The sequence below is a fragment of the Electrona antarctica genome (genome assembly GCF_951216825.1).
Source record: "Electrona antarctica genome assembly, chromosome: 14".
Classification (NCBI taxonomy): domain Eukaryota; kingdom Metazoa; phylum Chordata; class Actinopteri; order Myctophiformes; family Myctophidae; genus Electrona; species Electrona antarctica.
This window is the reverse complement of record NC_136795.1, coordinates 7,027,364-7,041,033: the sequence shown is the minus strand read 5'-3', so window position 1 is coordinate 7,041,033 and position 13,670 is coordinate 7,027,364. Positions and strand designations below refer to the sequence as shown.

General features: G+C 44.0%; 2 protein-coding genes across 3 annotated transcripts in view; both read left to right on the top strand.

Moving 5' to 3' along the window:
* Positions 1–10,667, top strand: part of myo15aa (myosin XVAa) — a 106,327-nt gene extending 95,660 nt beyond the window's left edge. The window contains exons 55-63 of the mRNA XM_079519791.1: positions 116–210; positions 372–449; positions 1,000–1,096; positions 2,009–2,169; positions 4,056–4,189; positions 4,411–4,544; positions 7,028–7,161; positions 8,640–8,780; positions 10,351–10,667. Coding sequence (XP_079375917.1) covers positions 116–210; positions 372–449; positions 1,000–1,096; positions 2,009–2,169; positions 4,056–4,189; positions 4,411–4,544; positions 7,028–7,161; positions 8,640–8,780; positions 10,351–10,452 — 1,076 coding nt within the window. The 3' untranslated portion in view covers positions 10,453–10,667. The remainder of the gene's footprint in view (positions 1–115; positions 211–371; positions 450–999; positions 1,097–2,008; positions 2,170–4,055; positions 4,190–4,410; positions 4,545–7,027; positions 7,162–8,639; positions 8,781–10,350) is intronic.
* Positions 10,668–12,633: 1,966 nt separating this feature from the next.
* Positions 12,634–13,670, top strand: part of llgl1 (LLGL scribble cell polarity complex component 1) — a 95,750-nt gene continuing 94,713 nt past the window's right edge. For both annotated transcript variants that reach the window (XM_079519683.1, XM_079519682.1), the window contains exon 1: positions 12,634–13,174. In XM_079519683.1, the coding sequence (XP_079375809.1) occupies positions 13,094–13,174 (81 nt within the window). In that variant the 5' untranslated portion in view covers positions 12,634–13,093. The remainder of the gene's footprint in view (positions 13,175–13,670) is intronic.

Below are 13,670 nucleotides of genomic sequence, written 5' to 3'. Positions count from 1 at the left end.
TATTGTATTGTTTTTATACTGTGCTAAATCAAATCAAATCAAAAACCATCAGTGTCATCTTAAATCTGTTGATTCTCAGCATGTGTGTTGATTGGCTGCTGCCGTTGATTGACAGGCATTGCCAAGGCGTGCGAGCAGAACCTGAGGAGGACATTCCAATATGGCGGCCGCGTGGAATACCCCAACAGCATGGAGCTCAAAGCTATGCTGGTCAGTTCTGGTTTTCCTCTCTCAACCAATCCACTTGCTTTTACAGCTTATCCAATCACAGCTCATCTACTCTACATCCTTCAGCCAATCAGTGTTCTTCTGTCACTGGCGTCCTTCTCCTTATCTTTGCTCGTATTCTGTGATTGGTTGTTTTTGTGCAGGCTGGGCGGAGCTCCAAGAGACAGCTCTTCCTGTTGCCAGGAGGGATCGAGAGACACCTGAAAATCAAGACCTGCTCTGTGAGTGCATGCACAGTCACACACACGCACACGTGTGCGCGCACACACACATTTCAATTTCTTTATTTGAGTCCACATTTATAAAATACATTATCAAGGGCACAAATATTTTCAGTTGCTTCTGATATCTCACGCACTCGAAACATCATGTGTCTCAGTGCTTGAGTCCAAACAAGCCCTAAATGTACAGAATATAGGCAACACATGAACACGCACACACGCACACACACACACACACGCACACACACACACGCACGCACGCACGCACGCACGCACGCACGCACGCACGCACGCACGCACGCACGCACGCACGCACGCACGCACGCACGCACGCACGCACACACACACGCTCGTGCACACACGCACACAGGCATGGCCATTTTCTCATACACCTTTTCTCACTCCCTCCATGTTGGTGTAGTGAGGATGACGGTAATGAGGAATATGATGATGACGGTAATGAGGATGACAGTGGTAATGATGAGGAGGAGGAGGAGGAGGAGGAGGAGGAGAACAAAATGATGCTGATGACGATGCTGGTGTGTTTCAGGTGGCTCTCGATGCCATTGAGGAGCTGTGTTATGAGATGAGTCTACAGAGGCAGGAGCACATGGATGAATACGCCATCTTTGTGGTCACACACCGAGGTCAGAGAACCCCGCATTTTTCTCCTATGTCATACTGGCAGGCTGGGGGTGCAGGATTGTGACCTAAAGCATGTGTCTTTGTCACACTACTACAGTGTCTCATGCTGAAAATAGGCGATCTACAAGCTCACAACACATTGCAAATGTGACGCATTGTGAGGTTGTAGATCGGCTATTTCCTGCATGACACCGTCGCTAGTAGTCAGTCCATTTAAACTGATCTTTCTTCCATGCTCAGCGCCACATGTTTCCTTTTGTTACATCGTCTCAGCTTTGCAATAATTTATGAGTGTCCTGACTCAGATGTCAAAGTGTTAATGACTAATGTTGTTAGGGGAGATCATGAAAATGTTTCAAGTTTTTGTTGTTGCAGTCTATGATACAAACAGCACCATGTTGGTCAGTTATTAAAGCTAGGGTAAGTGATAGTTTTTGGTTGAAACAAAATGTTTTTTTGTTAAAAGGTTAAATCACTATATTCTGATCACAGGGGTCTTCCTTTCTCTGAGTCCAGCTCTTTAATAAACAGAAAATACATTTTCAGGGAGGTGACAACATTTCAGCCAATCAGGAGAAAGTAGCCATTCATCAGCTTGACTTATGATAGTGTTCCAGTTCCAAATGTATTATTTATTTGTGTCGTCACTTACAATTCTACTTGTTTAATCTGTATCCTCCTCCTGACTGAGTTCTCTATCCTGGTTGGACCAAATTGCTATCCCGACCTGGATATGCATTTTCTGTTTAACCCATTTTGGGTGGGAACCCCATTTGGTGGACACATGTGTCCACCAAATGGTGGACACATGTGTCCACACATGTGTGTGGACACATGTGTGTCTCCCTGTCTGCGCTCAGAGGTCAGAACGTTCTATATCATGGACATATGCGTGTCTCCCTGTCTGCGTTCAGGTCAGAATGTTCGTCCCTTGAACAAGCGAGAGTACATTCTGGACATCGCCACGGAGGCGGAGCCAGTGGATGCCAACTACAGCCTGTGGTTCAGGAGAGTCATATGGAGTCAGACTCTCAAGCTGGACAACGAACTCTACGTCACCATGCACTACAACCAGGTATGACTGGGATCGTAACTTCATGGGTTATGTAACCCTAACCCATTAAGTTAATTTTGTGATGTTATTTCATTTGCATAATGGTCGAAGGCTGCTAAATGCATATTATTAGAATTTACAGTTAAAAATAAAAAATATTTATTTATTTGAATTGTGGGGCGCGTGCATGTTTATTTGTGTTCCGGCTTGGGTCAATGGAACCTTTAAATGGTAACAGTGCGTTTTAACAGCGGGCGACAGCCAGGCGAATTTTCCGGAAGTGCATTATTTATTTGTCAATGGGACGCGGCGACTACCGGCGATAGCTGGCGAACAGGCGATGGTCGAAAAGTGGGCAGAGGAACATCGGCCGAAAAGATGAAAATAATTTATCTTTTTGGCGACATCATCCGGCGATAGTGGGCGATAGCCAATGAAATTCAAGTGTCGCTCGCCGTTGTTCTCCTGCTGTTAAAATGCACTGTAAGACCACTTTTGTAGAGTTTTGGGTTGTATAGTTACCTTGCCATGATGTAATCCAAATGTGGACAAGAAAAAAAAAGTGATTAGAAATTGATAATTAAAAATATGCTCCTCATTGACTTACATTGTACGCTGAAACAGCTCTCATAGCCTACTGTTTTTTTTTGTTTTTATATATAAAAATATTGATTTTACTATTTGAAGATCTCGCGCCATCATTAATTAATGATGATTTTATCGCGCGTAACTCTTACTTTGAAGAGCCAAATATCCGTAACCGAATGTTACAATGACAAAACTGCTGTGTGTGGTGTCATGCCCGGATGTTGTTGTGTCGGTCGGTGGTGGAAAAAGCCGACCGCGAGTGTCAGCCCGCCTGATACAGCCCGTTGAAAACCCTTGTATTCACCAGAAACGGCCCCCTCAATGTCCTTTCTGAGATACAGAGCTGTGAATGGTGGGCTTAGACTGGAAGTGGATGCACGCGCATCTTCAAAATGGCCGCGGCCAGTGTCCCACTCTGTGATGCGGTTAGCAACATCAGCTAGCGATACGATCGGATTAAAAAATGGGTATGCCCGTGACGTCATCATCATACCCAGAAGTTATGCGGGAACGCCTACTGAGTGGCAAAAAACTACTTTCTGGACTTGACAGTCCATACATGCAATCAGAAAAGTCCTATCTGATTGCATTAAATGTCTTTAAACAACATTAAATTCACTTTGTCTCTCATTTATGCATGCGCATACGCATACCCTCTATTGTCTGAATCAACTTTGTTCGTGTTTGTTTACGTACTAAAAGAGTGACTTTGAGAGTTGTTTCAGCGTATAATGAGGAACATATTGTGAATTATCAATTTCTAATCACTGGAGCAATTCTTTTTGATTTCTTGTCCACATTTAGAGTTACATCATGGCAAGGTGACTACACAACCCAAACCTCTACCAAAGTGATCTTACCCTTTAAGTTACTATTTATCTGTATCACAATGAAGACTTTTTTTTAAAGTTGTAAAGAACATTCATTTTCTACTATTAATCTAATTTTATCATAAAATCTTTGGCCAATTAGTTGGGGGCTCACTTGCAATACCCTCACGGCCCACCAGTGGGCCCCAGCTCACAGGCTGTAGTGAATCACTGTGATAGAGGGAAAGAGACAGGGCCCTATTTCAACAGTGCCTTACCCCTAAATCTTTTTTTTTTTGTTTAAACATTTTTGAATAGTTCAAATAGCCAATATAGAAGCTCACAACATGTCAATATAGATCAGCTTTTTTTTTAAATGTTTTTCAATAGTAATAAAAGGAAAATAAGTCTTGTGATAAAAGCGGTAAAGCACTGGCGACAATAGGGCCCATGGAGAGAGAGGAAAGGTGCCAATGGATCTTCTTTGTTTCATTCCGTCCGTGTTTGCAGGTGTTGCCAGACTACCTGAAGGCCCTGTTGACCGTTGTCCCTCAGGGAAAGGCCAGCGAGCAGCAGCTGCAGCAGCTGGCCAGACTGGCTGCCTTACAACACCGTGCCAAGGACACCATCTACCTGCCCACCCTGTAAACACACACACGCACGCACGCACGCACGCACGCACGCACGCACGCACGCATGCACACACGCACGTCTACCTTTCTGATTCTCTGTTCTCTCGTGCTTTTTTCTGTGTGTGTGTGTGTGTGTGTGTGTGTGTGTGTGTGTGTGTGTGTGTGTGTGTGTGTGTGTGTGTGTGTGTGTGTGTGTGTGTGTGTGTGTGTGTGTGTGTGTGTGTGTGTTGTAGGCGAGAAGTGCAGGAGTGTATTCCTCCCCAGTTCTACGGCATGATGGGATCTCAGCATTGGCTCAACGTGATCTCTCAGCACATGCCACAGGTCCAGCCCCTCACGCCACACCAGGCCCGCGCACAGTTCCTAGGTATAGGCCCTCACACACCACACCTACGCACGTGCATGTGTGCGTGCGTGCATGTCAAGTGTGTACTGTACAGGATTACCCTATTTCAATCTGCCGTCCCTATTTTGGGCATCTCAATTTCACATTTTCAAATGATATTTTTTTTCTTCTTTTTTTAATGTCTGATGCACAAACTCACATCGAGTTACATTTGCGGTGCGCTGTGAGCTTGTGGATCTCTATTCGTCGTACAACAAATTATATAGATAGGGCTTACGTGTTTAAAAATGGAGTGCCGTGATTTTTTTAAACTTTTTCTGTTTTGTATGTGTCTATGGAGTTAACATTACTTGAATTGACCCCCAGGTGTGGTTAGAATATTCGGTAACACTTTATATTAAGGTCATCAATCACGGCACTCCATCTTTAAGGAGAGCAAGGACTTCCACTGTAATGTGGCCTGGTTGAGCCTGGGCCTCCTCCCAAAGTCCCAAATACCTGTGGTTGCAGTCTACCTGGAACGCAAATACCTGTGGTTGCAGTCTACCTGGAACGCACCTGGGGATCATGGGATCCTCCTCCCAAAGTCCCAAATACCTGTGGTTGCAGTCTACCTGGAACGCACCTGGGGATCATGGGATCCTCCTCCCAAAGTCCCAAATACCTGTGGTTGCAGTCTACCTGGAACGCACCTGGGGATCATGGGATCCTCCTCCCAAAGTCCCAAATACCTGTGGTTGCAGTCTACCTGGAACGCACCTGGGGATCATGGGATCCTCCTCCCAAAGTCCCAAATACCTGTGGTTGCAGTCTACCTGGAACGCACCTGGGGATCATGGGATCTCATTCCATGCCCTCTGGGTTGAAATGTCCCCATCATGGCCATTCCATGGGTCACATGTACGGTCAAACCATTCACAGCTGCTCCAAATACAATATTGTGGCTTCTGTTTATTTTTGTTGCAGACTAAAAAGTTGAATTTATGCAACAGGTCGTTTCGAGGAAGCAATCTGATTGGTTGAAACAGCTTTCTAGCCGTGCTTATACCACCATATGAACGGCTAATCAACACAAAGAAATCACCAGCTCTGTTCTCCCAGAGCGCAGCAGACTCGGTGGCTATAGGCTAGCTATAGTTTCTTGGGACATTTGTGGTCGTAGTGGCTACATCTGGGGCTTACCCTAATTAGCCTCTTGAGCCCCATTGCCCCCGCCGGCGGGGGCAGCGGCTGTCCACCTCTGAACAGCTCTCAGCGGGTCAATGGAGACCCAATTGGTCTCCGGTTCCAACTCCGATGTTGCGGATTTACCCCCTTTACCTCCCTGGGGTTTAAGAGGTTTTAAATTGTTGTATACTGTCTGTAATTGCAATATTACACTTGAGGGTGTTATTTATCGTCATTAATGCACTTCTGCTCTGCCTTTCGGAACTCCTGCAGTTCCTGCATTATCGCAGGCGTGCATTAATGACGATAAAGAACACCCTCAAGTCTAATATTGCTTAATTGGGCAATTGGTGCCTTCTGGGGCAAAACAATACACATTTTTATTTTATTTAAATATTTATTAACAGTTTGCAGAATTACAGTACATTTCAAGGACAAACTCAATACAAAGGCTGTTAACTGTGAGTGGACGACCCAATTAAGCATTACACTTGTTTCCAATAGGGTCCACCATGTTCAATTCATCAAAAAAGATGTGACGGATGTGTCACCTCCGCTCCCATATGAACCTGGTTCCGAAAAGAAACCCCAGATCCACTCAACATAGAATAGAATGCAGATGAGAATGACAAAGCAAAACAACCAATTTTTAATAAACACAAATATTTATTTTCGTAGATAGTCTTCTTTTGTTACTATTACTAAAACTGCTAAAATGTCTGAGGAGCCAAACTAAAATAAATGTCCCCCTTATTTAACTGTACACAACATGTAACAATAAATATCACCGTGTGACCTTGTAGGGTGACCATCTAGTGAACAATACCATGTATCATTTGTCCCGATCCGATCGCGTGATCAGAAATCGGGGGCTGATCAGTCATTTTCAAATGCTCTGAATCGGATCGGGAGCAAAAAAACATGATCGGGACATTCCTAGTATCAATATTATATCCATGATGAATATGATATAGACTGGATATTGTCTGTGATTTTTGATATTATACTATTGTGATAAGGCATAAACTGTGGTCTGACGTAATGTCTGACGTAATGAAATCACACCCGTGTGAACTGGGTGACCATAGCAACCATGCTCATTTTTTGGTACGAACAGACAGACAGACAAACAGACAGACACGTAAACTAACAAAGCCAGTTGTAGGAGTGGTTTACACCACTCAAAAATATCGGATCGGTAAAAGTCGGTATCAGCAGATACTGGAGATCAAATGATCGGAATCGGATTGGGAGCAAAAAGAAAAAGAAACGTGATGGGGACATCCCTACATGTGAGGGTTTGATTTGAATCCCAGGTGTACATCGGTCTGTTTCAGGTCTGATCAGTGCCTTCCCGATGTTTGGCTCCTCCTTCTTCTACATCCAGAGCTCTAGCTCCGCCTCTGTCCAGGCCCCATGCATCCTGGCTGTCAATCAGAGCGGACTGCACTTCCTCAACAAGGACACTCATGTATGTCACACACGCACGCACACACCCACGCATGCAAAGGGAAAAAAAAACATGCATACTTGTGTATGCAGACTATGCACAGTGCACACACATCACACACAAGACAGTATGGACACAATTGCAGATATAGCAGTATATAATATAACTTCAGCAAAACAAAGGGTTTGTCTCCATCTGCTGGACATGATACTAGCCACCACCTCCTTATGCTGCATTACGGTCTGCCATTCATTGTCAATGGAAGCGACATGAAAGGTGCATTCAATTAATCGATATGGCAATATATCGATCGAACATCCGGACGATAGGTGAATTGATCGAGAGGCTGCTGTAACGATACGGCAATAAACGGCATGAATTATCTGGGTGATCAGTGTTGACAAACGTACCTCTGTTTAACGTTATCACAGCCCCCCTTGCAAGTTGCAATGCACTCCCTTCCCAGACCCCTTGTTAGGATGTTTAGACATTTTATTGTATTTGTGCAACATGGACATTATCCTACTATAAATGCGCCACGTCTCTGCGTATGTGCTTACGTGCGTGCGTGCGTACGTGTGTGTACGGTTGTAATGCACGTAACTTGAGAACCATTTGACCCACCGACTTCACATTCGACACACGTGTTCCACACCCCCACAGGGAGTGCAGTGCAGGTATCGAGTCGGTCGGACCCACGGTTCTCCAGAACCACCACAAAAGGCTCTGGTCAGGCTCTGCCAGTGGGCCTAATGAGGCCAACTCCTTTCACCTGTGCAATTTCCAGCCTCTGCCTCAGCCAATCAGGCTCTGCCAGTGGGCACGAATTGATTGCCAAGTACACTTTTTCAGTTTGCACTCTTCACACACAGGCACATACACAGATCTCCATGTGGGACACCAGCTGACAGTTAAAACGAGTGCTATGACAATGTATATCATTAGGTTCCCAAGTTGCGACGGGCACGTACAGGTCTAGTTTTGAATAAACGATATATCAATATATATCGTATTGTGGCCTCTGTATCGTGATACATACTGTATATATCGTGAGATTGCAAGCAATATCCACCACTGACGCAACGATGCATCCAACGTTTGTAGCTGCTGCACAACCTACAACAGCTACAAAAAACGTTGAGCTGGTTTCAACTTCAGATACAAAGCTACAAAGACTCTTGTGTAGCTTTGCATCTTTGCATCTTCTGCATCTGCCCCTGTGAATGTGAACACAGCATGGGCGCGTTCATCCATGATTCTAAATGCTGTTCTCAGATCAGTAGGACCGACCATCACGAATCCAAGGAAGAATAAACAAAGTATTTCCTATAATAGTACTGTACATTCATTGTTTCATGTATTTGACTGTCACTGCGTGTGTGCGCATGCATGCGTGTGCCATGTGTGCGTGTGTGCGCATGCATGCGTGTGCCATGTGTGTGTGTGTGTGTGTGTGTGTGTGTGTGTGTGTGTGTGTGTGTGTGTGTGTGTGTGTTCAGGAGGCCATGGTGCGCTTCCCCCTGAAGGAGGTCCAGTCTACTCGTACCCAGAGGCCCACCTCAGGATCCAGTTACCCCTACGTAGAGATCATGATAGGTGACCTGCTGTCCCAGCGCGTCATACAACTACAGCTAGAGCAGGTCATAATGCTGACATTATTATGCTTGTGTGTGTGTGTGTGTGTGTGTGTGTGTGTGTGTGTGTGTGTGTGTGTGTGTGTGTGTGTGTGTGTGTGTGTGTGTGTGTGTGTGTGTGTGTGTGTGTGTGGGCTTGTACATTCAGCCGTGTTCGGCATGTGACACCATCACCATTATGATGAAGAAATATGTGACTGTGTGTCTGTGCGTATGGCATGCAGACATAGATGATAAACAGCTCTTGCTACACAGAGTCAATGAATCATTGGTATACCTGTGCCGGTGACAGTAATAATAATAATACAACTGTATTTGTATAGCACCTTTCATGACATGAAATGCAGCTCAACGTGCTTTGCAGAGCAATAGAGAAAAAAAAGGAAAAGCAAAGGCATAACACAACATTAAAGTAATAGCAGTGAATAAGGCAATACAGTGAGGAGTGAGGACATGGATAGCAGCAAGGATTTTAAAAGCTTATCTAAACGCAAGAGTGTAGAAGTAGGTCTTGAGCTGTGCATTTAAAATGTCTACAGTGGACACATACGCATCACATTAAACACCTGTTATCATAGTATGTCGCCGTGGGTGCAGGTCAGTCGATGCAGTGAAGGGAGGGCTGTTCGTGCAGCAGCATGTTTGGTTAGGTAGAGAGATCAGTAGCGCACTCCCACCGGTCAGTAGCTGGAAAACGTTAGCTGAAGGACACAAGGGGCAGTATTATGCGTGTCTTAAGTACCAGGTCTTATTACTTAACTTAAGACCTGGAGGCGTGGTCAATGCTGTTTGGCCACTCAGAATAGCCAAATGGCATTGATCATGCCTCCAGGTCTTAAAGGGGAAAACCACCCATTTTCAACATGTCATTAATATACCTTAGAGCTTTTGTGTGGAAATAATAAAAAAGTCCCCCCATTTTGTGTTTCCTAGAACTGTAATTATGAAAAAAATCATTAACATGGTGAAACACATCTTGATGACATCATCAAGATGTGTTTCACCATGTTAATGATTTTTTTCAGACCTCTAGTTCTTGGAAACACAGCATGGTGGAACTTTTTTATTATTTCCACACAACAGCTCTAAGGTATATTAATGACATAGTAAAATGTTGAAAATGAGTGGAATGCCCCTTTAAGTTAAGTAATAAGACCTGGTACTTAAGACACGCATAATACTGCCCAAGGTCTTTTTTTTCTTGGCAAGGGGTCTGCAACTTTGCATAGTTGAGCTGCATGTCTCGTCTCTTTTAATTTGGGATGATTTCAGCACCCTCTGGTGGACAAAATGTGTGGACTGTATTACATACATACTGTACACATTATGTCACACTTACACGGTACACAACAGACAGGCATAAACAAGCCTCAGTTAAATGGTTTTGATCTCACTCTGAGCAGTTTGAAGGCACATTGGATGGCATTCATTTAAAATAGAATTATATTAATATGGGATTAATACATGTTTATTTTATAGTGTGCCATGATGATGATGATTGTTTTTTTTTGCGTGTATATGTGTGTGTGTGTGTGTGTGTGTGTGTGTGTGTGTGTGTGTGTGTGTGTGTGTCCAGGGGCTGGAGCTGTGTCGGGTCATTGCCATGGATATGGAGAACATGCTTTCAGTCAGGGAGAAGAGACTCACTTTGCCACCCAGTGAAATCACCCTGCTATAGCACACACACACACACACACACACACACACACACACACACACACACACACACACACACACACACACACACCAACTTGATGCTGCACAATTGTACTGTATCTACCTCTATTCCAAAAATGAAAATATTTTTGATAGAGACTTATATATCGTGTCTACTGTGTATGTAGCCCCAGTTTGAATGGGTTGACATAAAATGAGGACTAGGCTACTATAGACTGACAAGAGAAGACTTGAATAAATGTTTCTCGTATTTATTTTTTTACTTGTAACTTTTTTTGGCCCTATAAAATCCAAGAATCTTAGCTGTGTATGTACATATTGTAATAAAATTAATGTTATTGTACGTTTTTATTTTTTAAGTCATTTACAATAAATTAAAGCTGAACATACAAACAAAAACAGCAATACGTACTAGAGTGTATACTGCATATAATGCACATTTGATCATCATTGACTTGATCGACAAAACCTCACGAATAATGTTGTCTTTTCTTTACAAAAAATAGAAATAAAAAATAATGTACGGTTCTGCTGTTAGAGTTTTTACTCTAACTTTATTACTAACTGAGGCCTTGACTGTGTGTAGAATAGAGGTAACAGTTGTGAGCGAGTGGAAGGGAGTGGTAGTGGAGACATTACATTACAACCGCATGCAGACACAGGATGCAGAAGGATTAGAAGTGTCTGTCTGCTGCTGTGGTTGAAGCAGCCAGAGTCACGTTGCTTCCTGATGTTGGGCCAGAGGACAGACCACAGGTCATAACATTGGCACCAATCAGTGGTTCTCAAACCTTGTTTTATCACCCGATTGGGTGGTTTTATAGAGGGTATGCACATGCATAAAGTGAATGGCAAAATCGAGTGGCAAATCGAGTGGCAAATCGAGTGGCAAAGTGAGTGGCAGAGTGAGTTTAACGTTGTTTAACGCAATCATATTGGACTTCTCTGTTTGGATGTTTGGCTGTCAAGGCCAGGAAGTCGTTTTTTGGCACTCAGTAGGCGTTCCCGTGTAACTTCCTGGTTTGATGATGATATCACGCACATACCCTCTATTTATTTCAAGGATAAGTGTACTCTGAGATGGGTCCATTTTGGTTCCATGTGTCCGCTCTCAGAGTTACAGAACAAAGTGTAACTCTGTAACCCAGTGTAAAAGGGTCCATTTGTAACCCTGACAATTTAGGAACCATGAGGGTCCCTGGCCTTGACCCCACTTTGAGAATCACTGACATCATTTGCATAAATTGATTATGGTGCAGTGCAGGTGAATAATTTTAACATTTTGTGTACTGCATCCTGCCCTTTGGGACCCCTTTTTTACTTTCTATAAAACTGAAGAAGGCCACATCACATGACTGACTTTGAAAGAATACTTTGCACTACAATGATTTTCAAATTGTAATAGAATATATTTTTGTTTGGAAATGTGTATGTATGTAATGTATGTGGATAACTTAATTACTTGAAGAATTGTACAGTGGGAAATAATAAAAAAGTTTGTATTACATATGTGTGTGAATATTAATTGATGCCCGCGGTGTCCTAGATGTCTTTTATACTGTACCGTCCTGTACCATCAAGTTCACTTGGTAGCCAAATTATAAATACTTGACTGCTATTGGTTGTTAAACTTGCCCGTTTCTTTTTACAGCGGTCCTTCTTCAAACTCAGGGGAATGTTCAATTTCACCTCCGTAGTGTACCGAGGTGGTGGAGTCAGATTCGAGTCTATGTTTGTTTACTAAACGGGATTTCAACGGCTCGCCCGGTGCCTTAAATCGAACATCGCATTCCACAAAGCCGGGGCTTGTTGTAGGCGTGTGTGAGTAATTGGTCACAGATTTCTTTTCGCTGATTGGGCGGAACAAACGGGGTTCGTGTGAACCGGGGAGGGCGGCCGGGCGGTCTGTGGCTTTAACCCAGTGGTTCCCAAACTTTTAGAGCCAAAAGAGAGATGACTAGACGTTTGTCCTGGACCCAAACAAACTTGTGAAAAGAGCAGATCTTCAAGCGCACAACGCGTTGCTTCGCTTGTTTTATATCATTTATGTAATTCTTTTGATTTTTTTAAAATTAAATTATACTGAAAAAAACAAAAAACATATTATTATTTTTCTATTCATGATTACTAAAATTGTTTGTCTTTTTTATGTTTTTACTTTTTAGACAACAATAACTCAAAACAAAATGTAGGAAACAAACAGAAAATAAAGGGACCCATAATAAATGTCTGTGACCCACAATATGGGTCCCGAGCCACCGTTTGGGAAACAGTGGTCTCTCTAACCCAACCCACGACCTGAACAGAGAGAGAGAGAGAGAGAGAGAGCCGCAGCCCCGCACAATAAACTGCAACACTACGAAAGCAGCAGCAGAGCCTGTCTGCGTGCTGCCCTGCTGCTGCTGCAAGAAGAAGCCAGCCTGGCTTTCATTTATTTACCCTGCATGGACTAGTTCGGTAGCATTGCTCGAGCCTCGAGCGCACCCCTTCCTTCAACAACCCCTGGCTGAGGATTTGTGTTATTATCCCCCCCCACCACCCACTCACCCCAATTCCGTTCCTTTCCCCGGTTCCCCCCTCCTCGTCCTCCTCCCCACCGGTCGGTCGGCCCCTGTTCGGGAGCTTGAAGCTTCTTCTTCAAGATGATGAAGTTCAGGTTTCGTCGGCAGGGCAACGACCCGCAGCGAGAGAAGATCAAGCAGGAGCTGTTCGCCTTCAACAAGGTAAAGGAAGTAACGGAACGTTTAACATTTGCAATTGCAACACAACAACAACGCCAACGCACTTGTCTCTGTTTGTCTGTCTAGCTGGGCTGCTGCCTGTGACTATACCAGGGAATGCTCCCCTTGTCCCTCAAACAGAGAACCCAGCCCAAGGCGAGTTTTGGGGTAACGGCACATTTTTGGGGGGGTGGGGGGAGTGAGTCGAGCGAGGTTTACTCTGCATCATTACTACAATTTAATTTGGGTGTGCGCCAAAATGTAACGGTCCCGACCCTCCACCAGACCATTTGGTTACATGTGTGTGTTGTGTGTAGTAGGCTACACCGCTACAGTGACACTCGGGAGTTACAATACAAATGGACACACAGGAATTTGTTGTGTGTGTGAAGCTTTGGTCTCCCTCGACCGCTCCTCTCTGCTCTCCCTAGCTGTGTCGTCCTGATTTCTATAGGCTTCCTATTGCATTTTTTTTAATAGATGATGCTGGTTTTAAAAG